Source organism: Procambarus clarkii, chromosome 48 (genome assembly GCF_040958095.1).
Source record: "Procambarus clarkii isolate CNS0578487 chromosome 48, FALCON_Pclarkii_2.0, whole genome shotgun sequence".
NCBI classification, from domain to species: Eukaryota; Metazoa; Arthropoda; class Malacostraca; order Decapoda; family Cambaridae; genus Procambarus; species Procambarus clarkii.
In genome coordinates, this window is record NC_091197.1 from 3,572,759 (window position 1) to 3,598,933 (window position 26,175).

The 26,175-nt window shown below is 47.5% G+C and overlaps 1 protein-coding gene across 1 annotated transcript in view; it reads left to right on the plus strand.

Moving 5' to 3' along the window:
• The first annotated feature begins 1,252 nt into the window (after window positions 1-1,252).
• The window catches only part of LOC123764635 (neurogenin-1), a 44,268-nt gene continuing 19,345 nt past the window's right edge, over window positions 1,253-26,175 (plus strand). The window contains exons 1-2 of the mRNA XM_045752608.2: window positions 1,253-1,420; window positions 11,843-12,092. Of these exons, the coding sequence (XP_045608564.2) occupies window positions 1,281-1,420; window positions 11,843-12,092 (390 nt within the window). The 5' untranslated portion in view covers window positions 1,253-1,280. The remainder of the gene's footprint in view (window positions 1,421-11,842; window positions 12,093-26,175) is intronic.

Sequence of the window (26,175 nt, forward strand, 5' to 3'; positions counted from 1 at the left end):
AGGGCCGGACTGTGTTTATGAGGCCCGGACTGTGTTTATGAGGCCTGGACTGTGTTTATGAGGGCCGGACTGTGTTTATGAGGGCCGGACTGTGTTTATGAGGGCCGGACTGTGTTTATGAGGGCCGGACTGTGTTTATGAGGCCTGGACTGTGTTTATGAGGGCCGGACTGTGTGTTTATGAGGGCCGGACTGTGTGTTTATGAGGGCCGGACTGTGTGTTTATGAGGGCCGGACTGTGTGTTTATGAGGGCCGGACTGTGTGTTTATGAGGGCCGGACTGTGTGTTTATGAGGGCCGGACTGTGTGTTTATGAGGGCCGGACTGTGTGTTTATGAGGGCCGGACTGTGTGTTTATGAGGGCCGGACTGTGTGTTTATGAGGGCCGGACTGTGTGTTTATGAGGGCCGGACTGTGTGTTTATGAGGGCCGGACTGTGTGTTTATGAGGGCCGGACTGTGTGTTTATGAGGGCCGGACTGTGTGTTTATGAGGGCCGGACTGTGTGTTTATGAGGGCCGGACTGTGTTCATGAGGGCCGGACTGTGTTCATGAGGGCCGGACTGTGTTCATGAGGGCCGGACTGTGTTCATGAGGGCCGGACTGTGTTCATGAGGGCCGGACTGCGTTTATGAGGGCCGGACTGCGTTTATGAGGGCCGGACTGTGTGTTTATGAGGGCCGGACTGTGTGTTTATGAGGGCCGGACTGTGTGTTTGAGGGCCGGACTGTGTGTTTATGAGGGCCGGACTGTGTTTATGAGGGCCGGACTGCGTTTATGAGGGCCGGACTGCGTTTATGAGGGCCGGACTGCGTTCATGAGGGCCGGACTGCGTTCATGAGGGCCGGACTGCGTTCATGAGGGCCGGACTGCGTTCATGAGGGCCGGACTGCGTTCATGAGGGCCGGACTGCGTTCATGAGGGCCGGACTGCGTTCATGAGGGCCGGACTGTGTTCATGAGGGCCGGACTGTGTTCATGAGGGCCGGACTGTGTTCATGAGGGCCGGACTGTGTTCATGAGGGCCGGACTGTGTTCATGAGGGCCGGACTGTGTTCATGAGGGCCGGACTGTGTTCATGAGGGCCGGACTGTGTTTATGAGGGCCGGACTGTGTTTATGAGGGCCGGACTGTGTTTATGAGGGCCGGACTGTGTTTATGAGGGCCGGACTGTGTTTATGAGGCCCGGACTGTGTTTATGAGGCCCGGACTGTGTTTGAGGCCCGGACTGTGTTCATGAGGGCCGGAGTGCCGTCTAACACCTGTCTACATGTGCTTGCAGGATGCGTCAGGTGGCAGGGATCAGTGTGGACGGCCTCGAGCAGGAGACCGCCCCCCCGCACCTCGACCCCCCAGCCACCCCCACCCCCCTCCACGCTGCCGTCTACGACTGGAACGAGGACGACGACGATGACGACTACATGTAAGTCGTCCGCGTCGTTCTCTGTTGGGAGGAAGGGAACTATCAGGAAGAACGCACTAACCCATTGCGACTATATAGCACTGGGAAGGGGTCAGGATAAGGGTTTGGGGATGGGACGGTGGGAAAGGAATGGTGCCCAAGCACTTGGACGGTCGGGGATTGAACGCCGACCTGCATGAAGCGAGACCGTCGCTCTACCGTCCAGCCCAAGTGGTTGGGGGTGGGGGGGAATAGGAAAGGGGAGGTGGGTAGGGAGGGGAGAGGAAGGAGGGATGTAAAGGGATGGTAAATATGAGAGAGAAAGGGAGAGACAGAGGGAGAGGTGGGAGGGGGGGGGGAAGGTGAGAGGGGAGGGGAGGTGGTTTAATTTAAATTAATGTATTTGTTATAGACCTGCGACGCGGCCTTGTGACCCAGCATGTTGGGTCCAGACCCAGATACACTCTGCACTATAATGTACACCGTATCTCACTATACACCGTATCTCACTATACACCGTATCTCACTATACACCGTATCTCACTATACACTGTATCTCTCGATACACTGTATCTCACTATACACTGTATCTCACTATACACTGTATCTCACTACACACTGTATCTCACTACACACTGTATCTCACTACACACTGTATCTCACTACACACTGTATCTCACTATACACTGTATCTCACTATACACTGTATCTCACTATACACTGTATCTCACTATACACTGTATCTCACTATACACTGTATCTCACTATACACTGTATCTCACTATACACTGTATCTCACTATACACTGTATCTCACTATACACTGTATCTCACTATACACTGTATCTCACTATACACTGTATCTCACTATACACTGTATCTCACTATACACTGTATCTCACTATACACTGTATCTCACTATACACTGTATCTCGCTATACACTGTATCTCGCTATACACTGTATCTCGCTATACACTGTATCTCGCTATACACTGTATCTCGCTATACACTGTATCTCGCTATACACTGTATCTCGCTATACACCGTATCTCGCTATACACCGTATCTCGCTATACACCGTATCTCGCTATACACCGTATCTCGCTATACACCGTATCTCGCTATACACCGTATCTCGCTATACACCGTATCTCGCTATACACCGTATCTCGCTATACACCGTATCTCGCTATACACCGTATCTCGCTATACACCGTATCTCGCTATACACCGTATCTCGCTATACACCGTATCTCGCTATACACCGTATCTCGCTATACACCGTATCTCGCTATACACCGTATCTCGCTATACACCGTATCTCGCTATACACCGTATCTCGCTATACACCGTATCTCGCTACACACCGTATCTCGCTACACACCGTATCTCACTACACACCGTATCTCACTACACACCGTATCTCACTACACACCGTATCTCACTACACACCGTATCTCACTACACACCGTATCTCACTACACACCGTATCTCACTACACACCGTATCTCACTACACACCGTATCTCACTACACACCGTATCTCACTGCACACCGTATCTCACTGCACACCGTATCTCACTGCACACCGTATCTCACTGCACACCGTATCTCACTGCACACCGTATCTCACTACACACTGTATTTCACTACCCATCGTATCTCACTATACACCGTATCTCACTATACACCGTATCTCACTATACACCGTATCTCACTACCCATCGTATCTCACTATACACCGTACCTCACTTCACACCGTACCTCACTGTACACCGTATATGTCTTCACTGTTCATAATATCACATTAAGCAATGGTAGGAGCCATTAATGAATTCGCAAAGTAATTTGCTTCCTCAGGGACAGGAAGCCTGTGTATATGTATACTGTTGGTTTATATCGAATTCCCCCCCCCCCTCTCCCCCAATATAGGTGGAAATACTGACCTCCCATTATACACCACACCACATTATAGGCTACACTTCATTATACACCACACCTCATTATAGGCTACACTTCATTATACACCACACCACATTATAGGCCACACTTCATTATACACCACACCTCATTATAGGCCACACTTCATTATACACCACATTATAGGCCACACTTCATTATACACCACACTTCATTATACGCCACACTACATTATAGGCCACACTTCATTATACACCACACTTCATTATACGCCTCACTACATTATACGCCACACTACATTATACCCCACACTACATTGTAGTCCACACTTCATTATATACCACATTTCATTATATACCACATTTCATTATACATCACACTTCATTATACACCACACTACATTATACACATTATACATCACGCTACATTATACACCACATTATACTACACACTACATACACCACACTACATTATACCACATTATACACCACGCTACATAATACACTTCATTATTCACCACATAGCTGCATACTGTTGCTCTGCCCTAGCTATAGGTTGATGTAGCTTACATATGCAGGAAAGTTCATAGTATATAAATTATTCCAAGGGTATGAACCAATATGGCTCCTGTCACTCGAAGCAAGTCACGCGTCCCCAGCTTCGAGTATAACTTGAGGCCTCGTCGACCCCGTGATGGAGTCACGCGCTTGTACTTCGACCCGCCCTTGACTCCAGGGAGACCTCCGTGCTTGTCGCAGTTGCCCTCCGTTAAGGTAGACGAACTCCAACGAGTCTCCGCCACCATCCATGGCCGCAGGGTCGAACTGCTCGTTGATTCTGGTACAAGTTTGCCGTTAATGAAACGCAAAACGGCCGAGGACTTGCAAATCTGTCATTTGATCAAGGTGTACATCAATCTGTCCATCTCTTCGTGGCGAAAGTCGGAAGAAATTCAAGTCGGCGTAGTTCCATAGGTCCCAGTTGACTTCGGGGATGATGTGCGCATCCTCTCTAGTCTCTACGTTTGCGAAGATTGCGTCCTGACCTGTGACTATCTCGACAACTCGATGCTGCGAAACGGTGGGATCGTTCAGAGGTTCTCCAATCAGCAGCAGACTCTGCATTTCAGACGACGCCCACTGAACTAGATGGAAGTTCAGTAGAGTTTTTGCTTTTAATACGTCTTAAATGCTTTCTCTTGCATGAATAAGTCGGACACACCGATGGTTTTCCTTCTAGATACCGGCGCTTTTGGCGTCTTCTACACGCAGAAGTTCTTGGATAACAAAGGATACAGACCGGAAAGTTTCTCATGCTTCGTCCATGGAGAGAAGGACATCGTAGTCTCTTCACTGTAACAGTGGAGCAACACAAAGTATGACGGTGTGATAGGCCGAAGTTTCCTCCAAAAATATTGTGCCTTTATCGATTACTTTCATTAAAACATCTACCTCCAGGTTGGCTCTCGCTACTACAAGACAAAATTGAAGCGTAAATTGATCAGCGAATGATCACCCATCCACTTGGTCTGCTTCGCACACCAACGGCCTTGCCTCTTGCAGGATATCGTTCGATTCCCAATGGTCCAATATGATTGGGCACAGTTCCTTCACTCCCTCCTCATATCCCAGCTTCTATCCTGTCCACACATCCTTGATCTATATCAAATTGGATGTCTGTTTGTACAAGATAGAAGACTAGCTTCACCAAGCCTTTTAGGGTGACTGGTGGGTAGTGGGAGACTATCACAGGAAAGGTGAGGTCAAGGCGAAGTGTGTGTGTGTGTGTGTGTGTGTGTGTGTGTGTGTGTGTGTGTTTGAAAGATTTGATACATTCTTATCTCGCTAAATACCAGACTCTCTGGAATAATGGACGTCCAAACTTCATCCTTCATATCTCCGACGTGATAATCAAGATGGTTGTATAATGAAAAGTGTTAGTGGTAAAGATAGTTACATCTTTACAGTGATGATGGCTGTGTGTGTAGTGTAGATGGTTACAGTGATGAAAGGATGTTAGTAGTGTACATTTGGCCATTGTTTTCACCCTAGCCACGCCGCGTACCGCAGCTGCTGTGCTGTATAGTCATACTGGCAGAGCGCTTTCTCTTGTTAATTACCATATTGGTAAGAGCAAGTCGGCGTTCGATCCCCGACCATTCAAGTGGTTGCACACCATTCCTTCCCTCCGTCCTATCCCAGATCCTTGTCCTCACATCCCTTCCAAGTGTTATATATTCGTTCTGGATAATTAACAAACCGGTTGGGCACTGTTTCTTTCCTCCGTTCTCATGTTAACGGGAAGTGAACAGCGTCTCTGGCTAGGTGTCGTATTGACCACACACGACCACCTCCACGGGGCCACGACTATGGTAGTGACCTGTGGCTCCTGGCTCGTTATCTGTGGGGGTGTTCTTATGGCTCGTTATCTGTGGGGGTGTCCTCCTGGCTCGTTATCTCTGGGGGTGTCCTCCTGGCTCGTTATCTGTGGGGGTGTTCTTATGGCTCGTTATCTCTGGGGGTGTCCTCCTGGCTCGTTATCTCTGGGGGTGTCCTCCTGGCTCGTTATCTCTGGGGGTGTTCTCCTGGCTCGTTATCTGTGGGGGTGTCCTCCTGGCTCGTTATCTCTGGGGGTGTCCTCCTGGCTCGTTATCTGTGAGGGTGTCCTCCTGGCTCGTTATCTGTGGGGTGTGTTCTTATGGCTCGTTATCTGTGGGGTGTGTTCTTATGGCTCGTTATCTGTGAGAGTGTCCTCCTGGCTCGTTATCTGTGGGGGGTGTTCTTATGGCTCGTTATCTGTGAGAGTGTCCTCCTGGCTCGTTATCTGTGGGGGGGTGTTCTTATGGCTCGTTATCTGTGAGGGTGTCCTCCTGGCTCGTTATCTGTGGGGGGTGTTCTTCTGGCTCGTTATCTGTGGGGTGTTCTTCTGACTCGTTATCTGTGGGGGCGTTTTTTTGGCTCGTTATCTGTTGGGGTATCGTCCTGGCTCGTTATCTGTGGGGTGATCTTCTGGCTCGTTATCTGTGAGGGAGTTCTCTTTGCTCGTTATCTGTGGGGTGGTCTCCTGGCTCGTTATCTGTGGAGGAGTTCTCTTGGCTCGTTATCTGTGGGAGTGTACTTCTGACTCAATAGCTGTGGGGGGTTTTCTTCTGGCTCGTTATCTGTGGGGTGTTCTTCTGACTCGTTATCTGTGGGGGCGTTTTTTTGGCTCGTTATCTGTGAGGGAGTTCTCTTTGCTCGTTATCTGTGGGGTGGTCTCCTGGCTCGTTATCTGTGGAGGAGTTCTCTTGGCTCGTTATCTGTGGGAGTGTACTTCTGACTCAATAGCTGTGGGGGGTTTTCTTCTGGCTCGTTATCTGTGGGGTGTTCTTCTGACTCGTTATCTGTGGGGGCGTTTTTTTGGCTCGTTATCTGTGGGGTGATCTCCTGGCTCGTTATCTGTGGGGGTGTTTTCACGAGCCTAATTAATGCTCGAGAATAGCTCAGAATCCATCAGTTCCCCCCACTCCAGGCAGGAGGCCTAGATAGTGATGGTTAATGAAAGATGGGACCGCCTATCTCCAGTACATTTACAGATCCCGCGCACAGTAAAAATAAGTTATCAACAGACAAGTTAGTACACCACGTGACTCGCTCTGAAGGAACACAGAAACGGGGTAAGAATTAACTGGGAATTACAAATACGACTTCCACACACTGGACCCCGACCGTCCAAGTGGTTGGGGCACCATTCCTTCCCCCATCCCATCCCAAATCCTTATCCTGACCCCTTCCCAGTGCAATATAGTCGTAATGGCTTAGTGCTTTTCCTTGATAACTCCTCCACACCCTGGAACGGACAATGAAGTAGGCTTACACACACACATTAAAATAAAGCACTTGAAACTTATCCTACTTGCACAAACAAACACTATACTTAAAGCTAGTATCTACATAGCTCACTGGAGATTGGACTAGCATCTCCTCCGTGCCCTGGGGGACGAATGAAGGGGAAGCATTGTTTGTTGTTTTAGGTTTAGCTACTCGGAACGAAGTGTCCATGTAGCACGGGCTATGGTGAGCCCGTAAAGGGGAAGCATTGATTGATTGATTGATGAAGATTAAGCCACCCAAAAGGTGGCACGGGCATGAATAGCCCGTAAGTGGTGGCCCTTTTGAGCCATTACCAGTATCAAGAGCTGATACTGGAGATCTGTGGAGGGGAGGGGAAGCATGGGGGGGTCTTGCTTATATGGGCACGGGAGCGTGTTCGAGCTACAATGCGTTCGGACGCGGTCCTAGTTAGTAATTAAAATACTAGTCCCTATTCCTAATCTTTTTCTTAGAACTGTTAAGCAGATCTAAGCTAGTAATTTTAGTAACAATCATTTAACACAATGGAGCTAACTATTAACAATAGCCTATTAACACATATAATTTAACACGCAGAACATTACACAGGAACCGTGGTGGCCTGGCTCACTCGAGGGTTGCCAGATGCATGATAAAACATTCAATTCTCTGTTAGAAAGTAAAACCCAACTCTCACAATGGTTAACAAAATGAATTCCTAATTACATACAATGGTTATCTTTACTGACACTAATAGGTAAATCATAAACCTTACAATTAACCCGAAGGGAAACAGCATGACACAGCCGCGATGTTAGAAACTAAGTTATCTACATTATTTGTATTACATCATAAGAGTCAAACTAACACTGGGAAGCTCAACCTAGTTGACCTTAATCCGCCATTAAGTATTAATAATCCAACTGGATTCCTGGTAACATCTCTCAGGTTCCAGTAATTCAATATTACTAATAATTAGTGCTTCCCATTTTCTTTGACTTCGTAATCCCGACTCCGACCTCAGGTCATGCCGCTTAAGCCGCTACAATACATATAACTACACTACACTTATTCTAATACATTAATGCATTTAGGTTCTTCCTACCCACATGGAATATAAGATAAGATACAACAATAAGGCAACGCCTAACAATTTATTTCCTCTTAATTCCTACTTCTGCTTCTAATTAAAGATACGAGTCCGTTATTCTTACAACTGGGAATAACGGATTCGTAAGTGTTCTCCTGGCTCGTTATCTGTGGGGGGTGTTCTCCTGGCTCGTTATCACTTGTTGTGTTCAGAATATTGAAATACAGATAATTGAAAGATAAATTAATAGATAACAAAATCAGAAGTAACACCAATAAATTAGGTATCAAAATAAATTGCAATTAAACTTGCAACCCGGTGTTGGTGTCAGCTAGGGTGTGGCTGGTGTCAGCTATGGTGTTGCAAGTGTCAGCTATGGTGTTGCAAGTGTCAGCTAGGGTGTTGCAAGTGTCAGCTATAGTGTTGCAAGCGTCAGCTAGGGTGTTGCTTGTCTCAGCTAAGCTGTTGCAAGTGTCAGCTAAGGTGTTGCAAGTGTCACTTATGGTGTTGCAAGTGTCAGCTAAGGTGTTGCAAGTGTCAGTTATGGTGTTGCAAGTGTCAGCTATGGTGTTGCAAGTGTCAGCTATGGTGTTGCAAGTGTCAGCTATGGTGTTGCAAGTGTCAGCTATGGTGTTGCAAGTGTCAGCTATGGTGTTGCAAGTGTCAGCTATGGTGTTGCAAGTGTCAGCTATGGTGTTGCAAGTGTCAGCTATGGTGTTGCAAGTGTCAGCTAGGGTGTTGCAAGTGTCAGCTATGGTGTTGCAAGTGTCAGCTAGGGTGTTGCAAGTGTCAGCTATGGTGTTGCAAGTGTCAGCTAGGGTGTTGCAAGTGTCAGCTATAGTGTTGCAAGTGTCAGCTATAGTGTTGCAAGTCTCAGCTAGGGTGTTGCTTGTCTCAGCTAAGCTGTTGCAAGTGTCAGCTAAGGTGTTGCAAGTGTCAGTTATGGTGTTGCAAGTGTCAGTTATGGTGTTGCAAGTGTCAGTTATGGTGTTGCAAGTGTCAGCTAAGGTGTTGCAAGTGTCAGCTAAGGTGTTGCAAGTGTCAGCTAAGGTGTTGCAAGTGTCAGCTAAGGTGTTGCAAGTGTCAGTTATGGTGTTGCAAGTGTCAGTTATGGTGTTGCAAGTGTCAGTTATGGTGTTGCAAGTGTCAGTTATGGTGTTGCAAGTGTCAGTTATGGTGTTGCAAGTGTCAGTTATGGTGTTGCAAGTGTCAGTTATGGTGTTGCAAGTGTCAGTTATGGTGTTGCAAGTGTCAGTTATGGTGTTGCAAGTGTCAGCTATGGTGTTGCAAGTGTCAGCTATGGTGTTGCAAGTGTCAGCTATGGTGTTGCAAGTGTCAGCTATGGTGTTGCAAGTGTCAGCTATGGTGTTGCAAGTGTCAGCTATGGTGTTGCAAGTGTCAGCTATGGTGTTGCAAGTGTCAGCTATGGTGTTGCAAGTGTCAGCTATGGTGTTGCAAGTGTCAGCTATGGTGTTGCAAGTGTCAGCTATGGTGTTGCAAGTGTCAGCTATGGTGTTGCAAGTGTCAGCTATGGTGTTGCAAGTGTCAGCTATGGTGTTGCAAGTGTCAGCTATGGTGTTGCAAGTGTCAGCTATGGTGTTGCAAGTGTCAGCTATGGTGTTGCAAGTGTCAGCTATGGTGTTGCAAGTGTCAGCTATGGTGTTGCAAGTGTCAGCTATGGTGTTGCAAGTGTCAGCTATGGTGTTGCAAGTGTCAGCTATGGTGTTGCAAGTGTCAGCTATGGTGTTGCAAGTGTCAGCTAGGGTGTTGCAAGTGTCAGCTATGGTGTTGCAAGTGTCAGCTATGGTGTTGCAAGTGTCAGCTAGGGTGTTGCAAGTGTCAGCTAGGGTGTTGCAAGTGTCAGCTAGGGTGTTGCTGGTGTCAGCTAGGGTGTTGCTGGTGTCAGCTAGGGTGTTGCTGGTGTCAGCTAGGGTGTTGCTGGTGTCAGCTAGTGCGTTGCTGGTGTCAGCTAGTGCGTTGCTGGTGTCAGCTAGTGCGTTGCTGGTGTCAGCTAGTGCGTTGCTGGTGTCAGCTAGTGCGTTGCTGGTGTCAGCTAGTGCGTTGCTGGTGTCAGCTAGTGCGTTGCTGGTGTCAGCTAGTGCGTTGCTGGTGTCAGCTAGTGCGTTGCTGGTGTCAGCTAGTGCGTTGCTGGTGTCAGCTAGTGCGTTGCTGGTGTCAGCTAGTGCGTTGCTGGTGTCAGCTAGTGCGTTGCTGGTGTCAGCTAGTGCGTTGCAGGTGTCAGCTAGTGCGTTGCAGGTGTCAGCTGGGGTGTTGCAGGTGTCAGCTGGGGTGTTGCTGGTGTCAGCTGGGGTGATGCTGGTGTCAGCTGGGGTGATGCTGGTGTCAGCTGGGGTGATGCTGGTGTCAGCTAGGATGTTGCTGGTGTCAGCTAGGATGTTGCAAGTGTCAGCTAGGGTGTTGCTGGTGTCAGCTAGGATGTTGCTGGTGTCAGCTAGGATGTTGCATGTGAAAATTACACTAAATTTCAAATACACTAAACTAAAAAACTAAGCTTCACTAAGAGTGAACAAAGAGAGGGAAAACTAGTGAAAGGGGGGGGGGGTGGAGGCGCCCCTTCACCCCTTCATCACCTTTCCCCTTACCAGAGGTGACGAAGGTGTTGAAGGGGGGGGGAGTGAGGGGCGGGGAGGACGAGAGGGAAGCCAGCGGTGCCCGAGGAAGTGTTGAAGGTTACGGAGATGATGACGACGATAGTGTGTGTGTAGTGAAGATGGTTACAGTGAGGAGGAAGATAGTGTTAGTGAAGATGGTTACAGTGAGGAAGATAGTGTGTAGTGAAGATGGTTACAGTGAGGAAGATAGTGTACAGTGAAGATGGTTACAGTGAGGAAGATAGTGTACAGTGAAGATGGTTACAGTGAGGAAGATAGTGTATAGTGAAGATGGTTACAGTGAGGAAGATAGTGTATAGTGAAGATGGTTACAGTGAGGAAGATAGTGTTAGTGAAGATGGTTACAGTGAGGAGGAAGATAGGGTAGTGAAGATGGTTAGTCTCTATCACCCGAGGACCACTGGTCAACCCCCCCCCCCCCCCCCTCCATCCTGACGGGACTGGGAAGATGGGGAGAGAAGTGGGGGGGGGGAGGCGGGAGAGAGACCCGGGCGCAGCCGGGTACCATTGTTGTTGTTGTTGTTGAAGATTCAGCTGCTGGGAACCAAAAGTTGCAAGTAGCACGGGCTATGGTGAGCCCGTAGTGGACTTGCCTGCCACAGGAGCGGGTACTGTGACTGTGAGGCCGGGTACCCCTCCTGGTATAATATATAGGAGTACCACCTCTGATGCAACTGTAGGGACCCATAGCCTCGGGGAAGAGAATAAAAGACACGCAGAGGAGACCTTGGAGATTAGCCTTAACTTCGGGTATTTTGTTTTTCAACTCCTATTTTTTGGAGGTGACTTCTCACCTGAATCCATTTCACCCGTTGGTATGGACAACGGGGGAAGATGAGGCGGCTAGTTATTACTCTCGTGCTGCAGTTATTCACATTTACTATCCTCAATGTTGACATTAATTTAAGAACAACCACTTGTGTCTATTTTCCTCCTAATCCCTCTGACTTCACATCCCCCTCTTCTCTCAGGTACGAGCGAGGGGGGAAGCGGAGGCGGCAACGACTGTTAGAAGTGGGCGGGGCCGGGAGTGGTGACGTCACAGACTCCTCCTCCGTAAGTGATGACGTCAGTGGGGGTGCGGGAAGCGGCCGTGGTGACAGGAGAAGCTCGGGGCGGCGCAAGAGACCTTCCTCGTCGGCAAGGGAGAGAAATTTGCGACGTCTGGAGAGTAACGAGAGGGAGAGGATGAGGATGCATTCCCTCAATGACGCCTTCCAGGTAGGTAGATGCAGTGAGAACCACCTGAACTGGTTGGTAGAACGACGACCTTGAGTCCTGCAGGATCGGCGTTCGATCCCCGGTGGCCCGAGTGGGTTAGCACCGTTACTTCGCCCTGTCCTCATATCCCAGCTTAGCGCTTTCCCTTCGTAATTACCTTACCTTTTAAGCCACTATTCTGTTTGCTGTGAGCTGCTGTTTGACACGTTTGGGATACAGCTTATATTTGAAGGTTGACTACATAGTGAATTGATGCCCTCATCAATGTGTTGATAGACCATCACTCTGACACATAATTCTCTTGAAGCCTCTTCAGTGCGATAGACAGTATTACATAATTATACAGGCGTATATTGTAGTGTAGTCCGTATAGCTTCTTTCTAATATGTAGGTATGGTATTATGTTGCTTCCACCTGTCTGGTAGTTCTCTCTAAGGTTAAGCAAAGTAGGTTGTCATAGGAGGGTTACTCAGAGCCTCACCTTTGATATATTTTGACCTTTAAGCTGCTCAGTACCTGTTGTTCTGGACCAGGAATCATCAAGCCTTTAATTAATCATTTACGAGACCTGTACATCTTTCCTGGGGCTGTGATGATCTCTGGAACCCGTAGGTGCGGGAGCGGGTCGTCCACCTCCTGGGGCTCGTGCGGTCCCCCAGGCTCTGCTTCAGGAGGCTGGGGTCGTTCTTGCCCTTGCTGGGGTGGTTCTTCTCCGGCCCCGACCACGGCGGTCTCCGGGTTTGGAGTCCCTGTGTCTTCTTTCACCAACTCCGAGGTCAACCCCGGAGCCGGAGCCCCTTGGGCAGCTCGTTGTTGCCTTCAACCTCGTTCTGACAGTTACTGCGACGGCGCTGGAACCAATCGTATTAGCGTTTGCCTTTCCGTTGGAGACTTTCGGCACCGTGGAGAGAAGAGACCTGCTGCATGGGTGGCAGCTTCTCCACCGTATCAACCTACCCTGGCTTTGCGCCCTGGTGAGGCCACTCCAGACCGACAACCAGAGCGCATCTCCATAGTCTCCTGAGACTGACGGATGCCTACTAAATTGTCTTAGTATTTGTGTACTGGCCATTTCTTTCAGTTCATTCACTTTGTTGGAAACATCATCCACATTAATATCGTGTACCAGATCTTGCGACTGCTCTTTGTCGTTTTCTTTGTTGAGTTCCCTCTTGAACTCTTGTTCATTGGGGGAAGTAAGAGGTGGAATTGAGCTTTAATGAAAAAAATGAAGAGGAGGAACAGAAATAGAGGTAGAAGAGATTTAGAGTGGAAGTGGATATGAGTTATGGGCTTAGGGTTTAGGAGGTGAAGGATTGGAAAGAGGAAGTGATATTAGTGGGAAGAAGACGACAACTATCTGGAGAAAGCACAAAGTCATTACGGCTATATTGCACTTCGATGGTATTAGGATAAGGATATGGGATGGGACAGGAAGAAGTAATGGCGCCCAACTACTTGAACGGTCGAAGGATTGAACCCCGACCTGCACGAAGCTCTGAAACTATCACTCTACCGTCCAGCCCCAAGTAGCTGGGCGTGATGATAGTAGGAGGAACAAAGACGATGGAGATCATGTCCCTTTTATTTATATAACACCCGATTTAAGCATGTCTGGTGTTCACACCCTCATGCTCCGTTTCCCCTCACTCTCTCTGCCTCATAACCTTCCCCTCATGCCTCTTTCCTCATACTTCCTACCTCATGCCTCCTTCCTCATACTTCCTACCTCATGCCTCCTTCCTCATACTTCCTACCTCATGCCCTCTTGATCGAAATGTTAGTACTTGTATCGTGTCCAAGGGTGCTTCCTTCCCGCCTAAAGTGTAATAGTGTTGGTTCAGACAGAAGTAAACAACATTAGTATGTGAGAAAATCCAGATGTTGTGTTATGGGAGAACACTTCCGTCGTTGGTCTCCCCAGACACCAGAACCCCTCAAGACCAGGGACGCCAGCTCGATCCCGTTACATTACCCGCAATACATTTTCTCATGGATACATTACATTTGTGTGTGTGTGTGTGTGTGTGTGTGTGTGTGTGTGTGTGTGTGTGTGTGTGTGTGTGTGTGTGGGTGTGTGTGTGTGGTTTCATTGTACAATCATTTTACGTCTCTGTAGCTAGACGCAGCGCTATCACCAACACGCAATCGACGTCACACTCATAAAGTATCTACCACGATCGACGTCTCTTTGAGAATATATATCTCTTACCTGGCACCACTGGACCACTTTCCTCTTGCGATATCTCCTGGTGTCAGCCGTATATATCCGCCTCGCAGCTCCCAAAGAACTGATATTCTCTCACAGAAGGTACCTCGCCTCCGCGGCTCTAACATATTGCAGATTATAGGCGCCCGGGAGAGGACACCTCCGCCTGCACAACCCGAGCACAACTCCATAGTTTCCCGAGGCTGCAGGAGGCCTATCGTGTGTGTGTGTGTGTGTGTGTGTGTGGGTGTGTGTGTGTGGTGTGTGTGTGTGTGTGTGTGTGTGTGTGTGTGTGTGTGTGTGTGTGTGTGTGTGTGTGTGTGTGTGTGTGTGTATATATGTGTATGTGTATTCCATGTTATGGTGATCGCCTTGCAATGCAAAATAGCAATCATTGTGATAGGAAGTCAGAAGTTATGCTAGTCTGTCAGTCAGTAACTGTCAAGCAAATGTAAGTGGGATGGACTGACTGATTTTAACATATTTTCACTCAGAAAATATGTTAAAATCGAATGTTGAAGACGTCCCTCCCCGAAAATCCGCAGAGTTAATTACGGACGTCATCTGCTATCCTACGGACTCGCCATAGCCCGTGCTACTCGGAACTTTTTGTTCCGGGTAGCGAATCTTAAACATCATCATCTTAGGGCCTATACCCAAGGGTCTAGCTTAGGGCCTACCTTAGGGTCTACCTTAGGGTCTACCTTAGGGTCTACCTTAGGGCCTACCTTAGGGCCTACTGAATTTTGCAAGGTTATTATGGCCACAACAAAATCTTATTTACCAATTTGCAAGTATAAATTCATTCTGAATATAGTCGAGGAGAAGAGTAAGCTCTCCGTGTGTAGGCCTAGGTTGCTGCCTTAACAATCAACAACAAATTATTATTATTATTATTAAAATGATTATAAATCCAAATAATTACCAACTGAACTCAAATAGCCAAACTGACTTATCCTGGAACAAACAGCGAGCAACAAAAATGTGGCCTGAAACTAGATTCCATTTGATAATGGTCCAGAACGAGCCGAAACGTTGTCACTTCTTTCACCTCCGGCCGACCGGCTCTGGGGAGCCGGTAGGCCGAGCGGACAGCACGCTGGACTTGTGATCCTGTGGTCCTCGGTTCGATCCCAGGCGCCGGCGAGAAACAATGGGCAGAGTTTCTTTCACCCTATGCCCCCTGTTACCTAGCAGTAAAATAGGTACCTGGGTGTTAGTCAGCTGTCACGGGCTGCTTCCTGGGGGTGGAGGCCTGGTCGAGGACTGGGCCGCGGGGACACTAAAAAGCCCCGAAATCATCTCAAGATAACCTCAAGATAACCTCCAGATCTATGGCCTGGGGGCCTAACCCATCTTAGGCCCAACTGTACACACAAGTAAAACTAAACACAGAATTATAATTCCTCATCTGGTTGTATCTGGGCCATCTTATACTCTGAAACGGTTTGGTGCCTTCTTTTGATAATTACTTACTTATACTCTGAAAGTCTCTGTGGTGCAGTGGTAAGACACTCGCCTGGCGTTCCGCAAGCGCTCTGTCATGGGTTCGTATCCTGGCCGGGAAGGATTTACTGGGCGCAAATCCTTAACTGTAACCTCTGTTTAACTCAACAGTAAAATGAGTACTTGGTTGTAACAACGATTCTTCGCGGCGGGGATCGTATTCCAAGGACCTGCCCGAAACGCTACGCGTACTAGTGGCTGTACAAGAATGTAACAACTCTTGAATATATCTAAAAAAAAAAAAAATGCAACAGTATCCTTAAGTGCAGTTCTTTCATATACACCTGGAATGTTGTTGTGGATGGTTCATACACTTAGACTGGTCGGTATAGTGGTGGCCTCGTCTGTTGCAGGGGAGAAGCCTCGCTTCTTGCAGGGGAGAAGCCTCGCTTCTTGGAGCAAGGCTGACAAAGAGAGCAAAAGGCCATCAGTGAAATAGAGAGAAATCCGAAATATTTTTTCTCCTATGCAAAATCAAGATCAAAATCCACATCTAGTATCGGGCCCCTGCGAAAGGGAGATGGAACTTTCACCGATGACAACAAAGAAATGAGCGAGTTACTGAGGAAGCAGTACGACTCTGTTTTCAGCGAGCCACTAAACACGCTAAAGATTGATAACCCAAATGAATTTTTCATGGATATGATACCAACATCAAATCATATATCAAACGTCACCCTGTCCCCACTGGATTTTGAAGAAGCCATAGACAGTATGCCTATGCACTCTGCACCAGGCCCTGATTCTTAGAACTCTATATTCATCAAGAACGGTAAAAAACCACTATCACAGGCTCTTCACATTCTTTGGAGACAAAGCCTAGATACTGGCGTTATCCCTGACATACTAAAAACAGCAGAGATAGCACCACTCCATAAAGGAGGAAATAAGGCAGAGGCAAAAAATTACAGACCGGTAGCACTAACATCACACATCATAAAATCCTTGAGAGAGTGCTAAGAAGTAAGATCACAAAATACATGGAATCACAGCATCTCCATAACCCCGGACAAAATTATTTCAGAACAGGGCGCTCTTGCCTGTCACAGTTGCTGGACCACTATGACATGGCATTAGATGCCATGGAGGACAAACAAAACGCCGATGTAATTTACACAGATTTTGCAAAAGCCTTTGACAGATGTGACCATGGTGTTATTGCACATAAAATGCGTTCAAAAGGAATTACCGGAAAAATAGGCAGATGGATCTACAAGTTCCTGACTAACAGAACCAAATGTGTAAGTGTCGACAAAATAAAATCCGGTCCATCAACCGTGAAGAGCTCAGTTCCCCAGGGTTGGGACTGCTTGCTCCAGTACTTTTTCTCATCCTCATATCGGACAAGGACACATTCTATTGTACTGTATCATTTTTTGCAGATGACACTAGGATTTTTATGAGAGTAGACAACATAGAGAACACGGCAAACCTTCAATCAGATGTAGATCAGGTCATTCTATGGGCTACAGAAAATAATATGGTGTTTAATGAAGATAAGTTCCAGCTCATGCGCTTCGGAGAAAATGAAAATGTAAAAACGGAAACCACGTACAGAATGTAGTCAAGTCATAACATAGAAAGAAAAGGCAATGTAAAGGATTTGGGTGTACTCATGTCAGAACACCTTAACTTTAAAGAACACAGTAAAGTAGCCGTCATAACTGAGAGAAAAATGACAGGTTGGATAACAAGAACATTTCACACTAGAGATGCTACACCGATGATGACACTTTTCTAGATGCTAATGCTCTCTAGAGTAGAATACTGCTGCATAATGACAGCTCTTTCAAAGCTGGAGAAATTGCTAACCTGGAGAGCGTGCAGAAATCCATTACTGCTAAATTCACTCAGTAAAACATCTAAACTATTGGGACCGACTAAAGAGCCTAAATCTGTATTCTCTTGAGCGCAGGTGGGAGAGATACATAATAATTTACACGTGGAAAATAGTAGAGGGGCTGATCCCAAACCTGCACACAGAAATAACATCACATGAGACCAGAAGGCATGGCAGGATGAGCAGAATACCCCAGTTGAAGAGCAGAGGTGCAACAGGTACTCTGAGAGAGAACTCTATCAACATCAGAGGCCCGAGACTGTTCAACACGCTTCCACTACACATAAGGGGTGTAACTGGCCGACCCCTCACAGTGTTCAAGAGAGAACTCGATAAGCACCCCCAAAGGATCCATGATCATCCAGGCTGTGATTCATACGTCAGGCTGCAAACAGCTGCGTCCAACAGCGTCCAACAGTCTGGGTGATCAGTCCAGCAATGAGACCTTTTCGACGACCGGGCAGCGGGATCGCTAAGCCCCGGAAATATCTCAAAGTAAGTAAAGAGTGCTATCTAAGAAAAGTATATCATGCTAGCTGCTCAGCCTTCTAAGATTGGGGTCTTAAATTAATATGTTACTTCCCAGTCAGTCCCCCTTGGAGGAGGGGAGGCGTGGTGAGGTGGGTTCCTGTTGGCCGACCACAGGTAGGAGGGGGACGTCCCAGTCTCCCTCTCCCGGCTGCCGTGGGGGTCCACAGGCTAAATACGCTTCCATATGCTGGCCATACATGGGAGACCTGTGCACGCCCTTATGTCCCTTCATCTGGAAGTTGAGCCGACCCAGGGGATGCCACCCCTTGGAACAACATGCTTCTTTGGATGGGTGACGGTGAATTTTTGAATTGAACTATCAGGGGAAAGGGCCAAGCCATTATGACTATATAGATGGGGGACGGTGGTGAAACAGGTATGTTCAATGCAGCCAACCTGAACCAACCGGCTAGTGTAGTGAGCCCTTCGTACTGCCACTGCTACCTATCCAGACTTTGTTTGGCGTTGCTTTGTGGCCTAAGTATTATTATCTTTGTCCCGACGTTACCCCTGGTGATGTGCACATCCATGACAGTTAACTATGTGGGTTCCCAGGTTACTTATAATCCCACCCAATCTGGCACACGTGTCGCAGCTGCAGCTTCTCAGGAGGCGGCCGCTCGCCTACCTTTGTTGTCCAGCAGGGAAAGACCCTGGGCCGAGTGTCTAAGGATACACTGTTGTCTGCAAGTATTGGCACCGTTATTCTCTTGCACCATGCTGCATTTGGAGATAGGAAAACCTAAGATGGGGTTGGATGCAATAGGACATTAAATATTTTCTCGAGGCCCAGGTCTTTTCTATCCTCTAGAATGACTCGAGTATCACTCGTCCCCCTCGTGGTCGTCATCATCAGCCCCTTTGTATTGTTAACATCACTTTTGATGGTAGGACCCTTCCATCTTCCATCATTCTTGCCGGTGCCCAATGCTCTGTTCTGGAGAAGTACATCCCCTCTCCACATCTCTGCAATAGGTATTGGAAATTTGCTCATGGTTCTTCAGGATGCAGCAGTGAGGTGTCCATTTCGCCTGTTTTGTGGTGACCTGGACATTGCCACACTGATTACTCTTCTTCCCAAGCTCACTGCCTCAACTGCGGTGAGGACCACCCTGCCTGTTCTCGTGCATGTCTCCATTATAAGGTCGAACAGGCCATCCTCGCCTTGAAGCATCGCGGTCGTATTGGAATATTCGGTGTTTCTTTGCGAATTTTCTTGAACTTCAACTTTTGATTTCTCAATTTTCACCATTTTGTGTCTATCTCCAGGAGTAGATGCATGGCGCTTGTCCTGGTAATTTGTGGGGTTATGTCTTTCTTTCCTCCCCTCCAGCTTTCCCAGGCGCACCCAACTCTACTGCTCTTTGAGTCCGGAATAATGTTCTCTTTGTCCCTCTCCTTTTTCTGTCGAACATTCTTTCCTATGCTGCTCATAACTTTGTTAAATGTTACAATGTTTGTTCCAGTTATCTGCCCCTGCATCTTCTGCTTTCTCTTCCCGATCTTAGCCGCTTATTGGAGCTTGTGGTCCTTGTGGGTGATTGTAACTGACGGTGGCATGCTTTCTGGGTTGATGCTCTGACGAATACTCGAGACCATTTTCTGGTACCTTTCATCCTCTCTTCTCCATTGTCTCTCCTGAATTCTGTCCAGCTGATTCATGTTGACTCGTGCACTTGCACCCTTTCCTGTATTGATGTTTCCCTCTGCCCGTCCTCCATTTATATCACTCTGTCGTGGCATGTCCTCGATGGCCTCCTTAACCAGGACAATTTCCCCATCCTCATAAACCAATATTCTTTCCGCCCTTCTCTCCTGTTCCCTCGGTGGCAGTTTGATAAGGCAGACTTGAATATCTTCTCCCCCTACAATTCCCAATTTATCTGATCTTCCTCTCTCTTGAGCCGTTCTTCTTTTTCACGACACTATAATGGATGCTGCCTTCCTCTTTATCCCTCACTAGGCCTCCTGCAGAGTGTGGAAGTGTGTTCACTGGTGGAATTCGGACTGTGCTTGGGCTGTACTAAGTGTGCAGCCTGAAAAAAATCCATATAGATAAACAAGTGAGCTGGAGAATCTATATCTCCATCATTATAGTTGACACCCTCTTCTTCAGGTCTGGAAGAAGATCCGTAAAATTGCTGTTAAATTTGTTCCAGACATATCACCTGTCCTTCATCTTCATGGTTCTGTCGGAGTTGATCAAGTGGTGGTCACGAAAAAACTGGGTTCGCACTTTTCAGCCATTAGCTCCAATACTCCCCTTCTTCTTACTTTTGCATAGGTCTTTCACATTCACCTCCAGCTAGCTCCCTTATAATGATCTCTTCGCTCTCTCGGAACTCCAGTCTACCCTGTCCCTCTGGGTTTCTACAGCCATGGACTCAGATGGCATTCAATATGTAATGCTTCGCCATATCCCTCAAGTTGGCTTTCGACATTTACTGAATATTTATAATCGAATTTGGGAGATGTCGTCAGGCCCTGATGTCTAGCTTGAGCCAGTTGTTCTTCCTATTTGGAAACCTGCACTCTTGGGTCCTCCCTTAAGGATTTTCATCCCATTGCCTTAATAAGTTGTGTCTGCAAGCTTTTGAATGCAGTAAATGTCCATTTTATGTGGTTCTCAGAACACTCACTTCCTCTCCCCCCCCCCCCCTCTCTATTTGACTTTCACAAGTTTCGTAGCACGACTGACATTTAGGTGAACCTCGAGGTCTTCATTCGTTCTGCCTTTACCGCGAACACCTCTATATTTGTCATTTTTGTGTCGACTTGGAAAAGGCTTCTGACACCAGCTAGAGGTACAATATTTTGTCCTAGCTTCATTGTTTTGGCCTACGTGGCACCCTCCTGCTCTTTCTATCTAGCTTTCTCTCATGTCGTTCCTTCAAAAAGTGAGACTTGGTGCTTCCTTCTCTACCAACTTTCCCCAATTAGGTGTTTCCCAGGGGTAATGTTATGAGCACCTCTCTTTTTCTCGTTGACCTTAATGGTCAATGAGAATAATGACCTTCCTCCATGCCCTCTGGTGCTTTCTCAGCCTTTAAGGTTGATGTCAGCCTTAGAGATTGTGAGCGCCCCATACCTGGGTACCATTCTTTTCTAAGGCCTTTCAAATCTATCAAACTCCCACCTATGGAACTGGTACCATCTCTGTCGGTATCTCCTCTTCCCCCATGGTATGACTGGGCGGTTTGTGGTTTGCTTCAAGTTTTCTTACCCGAGCCTACTCTACAGGTCGGCATAGGAGGGTCTGGCTCCCTCCCTCTTCTTGGAGCTAATACTCGTTACAGGAAGCAATCTACCGATTTACACAGACAGCTCCAATTCCGAAGATCCCTCCTAAACCTCTGCACCGGTCTCTGTCCTGGTATTATCAATAAGAGCTATTTGCTCTTCTGAAAGCTCTCCATCTGCTTCGTCTGGTATCCCTTCCCTGTGCAGTAGTGTTATATGTAGACTGCAATTCGGCACTCCATCTCCTGGCTTCCAGATGCCTCTTAATCTTCCAATTACTGGTCAGGTCAATCCGAGCAGAGCTGTTGAGTTTTCTGGAGGTACTTGGAGTTTGGCCATCTAATGGGTTCCCGCCAATTGGAAGATGAATGACTTTTACTCAGAGGCAGGTCGTTCTTCGTCCCAATTGTCACTCTACAGTAGTCCCATTTCTATAAAAATTCTGCTAAATTTTTTGGGTTGATCTCTGACACTTGTTTGTCTTGAACACCTCGTGTCTCTTACCTCCAGGTCTAATGCTTTAAGGCTCTTACATTACTTCGAGACTTGTCCTGTGCTTCCTTGTCGATGCACTTTCCTCCATCTGCACTCCTCTGTCTAAACTGGATTATGGCTGCCTTGCCTACAACTTTGCCTCTCCTTTGAGCCTTCGTCGTCTTGATGCTCTGCACCATGCTGAGTTGCACCTCAGAACTGGTGCCTTTTGTTCATCCCCTAACCAGAGCTTGTATGTTGAAGCCGGCGTTTTGTCGCTACAGGATCGTCGGGATCTTTATGGACTTCGCTACCTTGCGAGGTCTCTGCAACATCCTCATTCTCGCTTTTGATGGGCTTTAGACTGTTGTCCCTCCAGTGGGTCCTGTTCCCTTTCACCACCTTCCTCTTTCTATACAGGTGTCTCACTTACAAGCTTCTCTTTTGGTGTGTGTTTGCATAGCGTCTTCTCATGTCATTCTGTCCTTGCCCCCCATGGAGGGTCCCTCTTGCGAAGTTTTGCAAGACTGACCCACAGGGTAAAGGCTTCTACTCCTCGTAATGTTTCGAAGCATGTTTTCCTTAACATTTTTCTTCACACTCAAATTCAGTTGCTCTTTTTATTCTTTCCTGAACAAACCTATGGGCTGACTACCTCCGGAGGCTAGCATCTTCATGGCTGAACTGTTTGCGATTTTATATGCTCTTTGTCAACAGCTTTTCCGTTGGCAATGCTCCTTTGCCATTGTGGTTGACTCTCGCAGTGCTGTTATGGCTCTGGAGTTTTTTAATCCTATACATCTTGTGTTAGTCGAAATTCAATATTGGTTGTTTCTAATCACTAGCAGATTTAAATCGGTTGAGTTTTCCGGATTCCTAGACACATTGATATGCCTTTAAACGAGCATGCAAACACTGCTGGAAGGAGGCTGTCTGCACTTTTTCTATTTCTCTAAAAGGCATTCCTTGTTCCGACTTCTACCCCAGGCATTCATTCCTCGGTCTATGCCCGTTGGCAGAGTCGTTGGTCTTCTGCTCCTGGTAACAAACTGTGTGTTCTTAAAGGTAGGGAGTTCCCTTTGCCTTCTTCCTTCCACCATAATGGGCGGTGGGAAACGGCTTTAGTTAGGTTTCATATTGGCCATACGCGTTTAATTCATCGGCACTCAATGAAGTGTCGCCCTGCTCCTTTTTGTCTGAACTGCGTTGTCCCTCTTACGGTCGTGCATGTTCTTTTTGATTGTCCCGATTTTCAGGATGTTCGTGTGTCTTGCTTTCCTTCTGTCTCTCATGATCATTTGTCCCTTGACAGAATCTTTGGTGAATGATACATTTGATATAACTTTCCATATGTGTTTTTCTTCTTGTATTGGCAGCCTCAGTGCTATATAACACCTTTTGAATATCTAGCGACACACATGGTGTTACAGTCTCCTCGATTACATGCCTTCTTTTGATAATTGCATACTTCGCACCCCCTCTTCTCCCCATTTTCTTCCCTTCTTTTCATCATTTCTCTTCTCTAGTTCTCTCATATATTTTACTTAGATAGGTTTCTTTAGAAAAGTCATTGATGTCCTAATGAAACTGTACACTAGAACTGTTATCCTGCATCAACTCATCTGAAGCCTGACCCTAGAAATATTGATTAAATGACATTATTTGTCTACATTGCGAATGAACTTTGATTCTTGCTAAGAGACTTAGTTACAATCGTGTGCAAACTGCATGAAGTATGAAGCCAACTGTGTCCTACAGCCTTCATATGGTTAGTTGATTAGTTTTGACACTTATTTACGTGTCGAGCGAATATGTTCCAAATGCGACTCGGCCTAGGAATAAATAGTCGCTGGTGGAGGGATGGTCTTGAGAGCAGCACAGCCAACATGAGGCTGATGATGGCTGAGCGCCTTGAGTTCTAGTTACCAACATCTAATTGTCATTATGAGTACTCTAGAAGAAGCACAAAGCTAATACATTATCATTTTCATTGCTATTATTATTATTTTTATGAGTGTACAGAAACTCGCAAATATATGTTGGTAAAATAGTTATATACACACACGGAATATTTTAATTTATAATACATTTAGATCAGTGCCATTATTGCTAAGAGACCCATGCATAGTTATCGGCAGGCCGGCAGGGAAATATTCCCTGCTGATAGGGCAAAATGCATCAGTGTCCCCTCCAGGCCGGGAGATGGCGGGGGAGGAAGATTGCGCGAAGGGAGAATGGGGGGGGGCGGAGGGAAGGAGGGAAGGGCTGCTGGTGGGGGGAGATAGTGGGGAGGGAGGTGCTGGTGGAGGGAGGTGCTGGTGGAGGGAGGTGCTAGTGGAGGGAGGTGCTGGTGGAGGGAGGTGCTGGTGGAGGGAGGTGCTAGTGGAGGGAGGTGCTGGTGGAGGGAGGTGCTGGTGGAGGGAGGTGCTAGTGGAGGGAGGTGCTGGTGGAGGGAGGTGCTGGTGGAGGGAAATGAAAGTGGAGGGAGATTGTGAGTAGCAGGAAAGTGTGTAAGGAGACAGCTTTGAATGGTCATTGTAGGGGGGGAGGGGGTGGTAGGAGATGCTGGAAGTGTAATGCAGCGGGTTATCTGGAAAGGATTTCGGGGCTTTAGTGTCCCCGGGGCCCGGTCCTCGACCAGGCCTCCACCCCCAGGAAGCAGCCCGTAGCAGCTGTCTAACTCCCAGGTACCTATTTACCGCTAAGTAACAGGGGCATCAGGGTAAAAGAAACATTTTGTCCATTTGTCTCCGCCTCCACCGGGGATCGAACCCTGAACCTCAGGACTACGAATCCGAAGCGCTGTCCACCCAGCTGTCAGGCGCCCATCCCATGGTGGGAGATCCCATGGAAGAATTAGTAACAGCCAATAGGAAATCTCCTTTAAACATCATTGAGGCAAATATTTTCAAATAAAGGATTATCTCTCCGTGTGAAGAGAATCATAACTACTATTAGAATCTCTTGAGTGAGCTGGATTAATCTCCTCCATATAATCATTAGATGTGATGCACGATAATTGGAGAGATGTGGTGCCTAGAAACATGAATTCGAATCCACTGCATAACTCCAATATATTCTCATAGATCTATCACGTCATTGTAATTTAGTTATGCTTGATAGCATAGATTTTAGCTCATAAACGAAAGGACCAGGGTTCGAATCCTGGGTAGGACGATTGAGGTCACTTTATTTACCCCTTCATTCGTCCCCTAAGTACTGACTAAGTACTGTCAGGTTGGGGACCTGAATGTGAATAGATTAGCGAATTGCATTCCAGTACCGGGCCCCGAATCCCAAGAGCTGGAAAGTCAATATTGTCTATAATGACTCCCCTAATTTCAATATTCCCAAATCTGACTATAACGATATTTAATCCCTCCCTCCCCACTCCCCCCCCCCGAGAACCCCCCATGAACATAAACTACTTGAGTTCGTCATCCAGAATCATCTTCGTGCATCCTGTAGGAGAGTACTCAGAGGGGCGCCTGGTGGCTGAGTGGACAACACTCGGGATTCGTAGTCCTGTGGACCGGTGATCGATCTACCTTTTTTTGAGGGGGGGGGGAGTAAAGAGGAAGAAGAGGCATAGGTGAAGGGAAATATAGAAGTGGGAAATACAGTGAGAGGTATGAAAGCTGGCGGGCTGTCTGCCTTGCTGACACAATGTGTGGGTGTTGGCAGCTAAGCTAAGCTTGCTCCCTCTTGTCAGGGAGCTGTGAGTGTGTGAGAGGTCGATCTACCTAGGGAGAGCCCCCTCCCCATCCGGCCCGTTGGCGTCGTGAGGGGGCTTCGTGGTCGGCTGCCGGAGTGTGATGCTCCATGGGACAGTCCTCTGTCCTTTTATGGCCTTGCACTCCTGCTGCTGTCTTCTCTAATTATGCCGGATCGCTTTTCCTTTTCATTATGTTTCGTTTTTCTCCCCCCTCTTCTCCTATTTGCTTGTCGTTTCCTGCCGACCTTTTGCTTGTTTTGGATTATTTCTTTGGACTTCTTCTATTTTGACGCCCGGGTGCTTGGGGAGGCATACTCTTGCACCCGTAGAACTGTTGTACCCGACGTCTCGAGCGAGGGGAACCTTTTATTGTCAATCCCCCTTTCGTCGCTGAACCCGATCTCGACGGACTGACGGTTCTTAAGGTGGCGTTTGTGGGGCGTATACTCACGACGCACCCCTAGGGGGCCCCGGCATGATCGGCGATAGCTTCCTGTTGGGTGTCCTGCATCTAATTGTGGCTCCATGGTGGGTATGGGGGCACATTCGTGGATGAATTGCTTTCTCT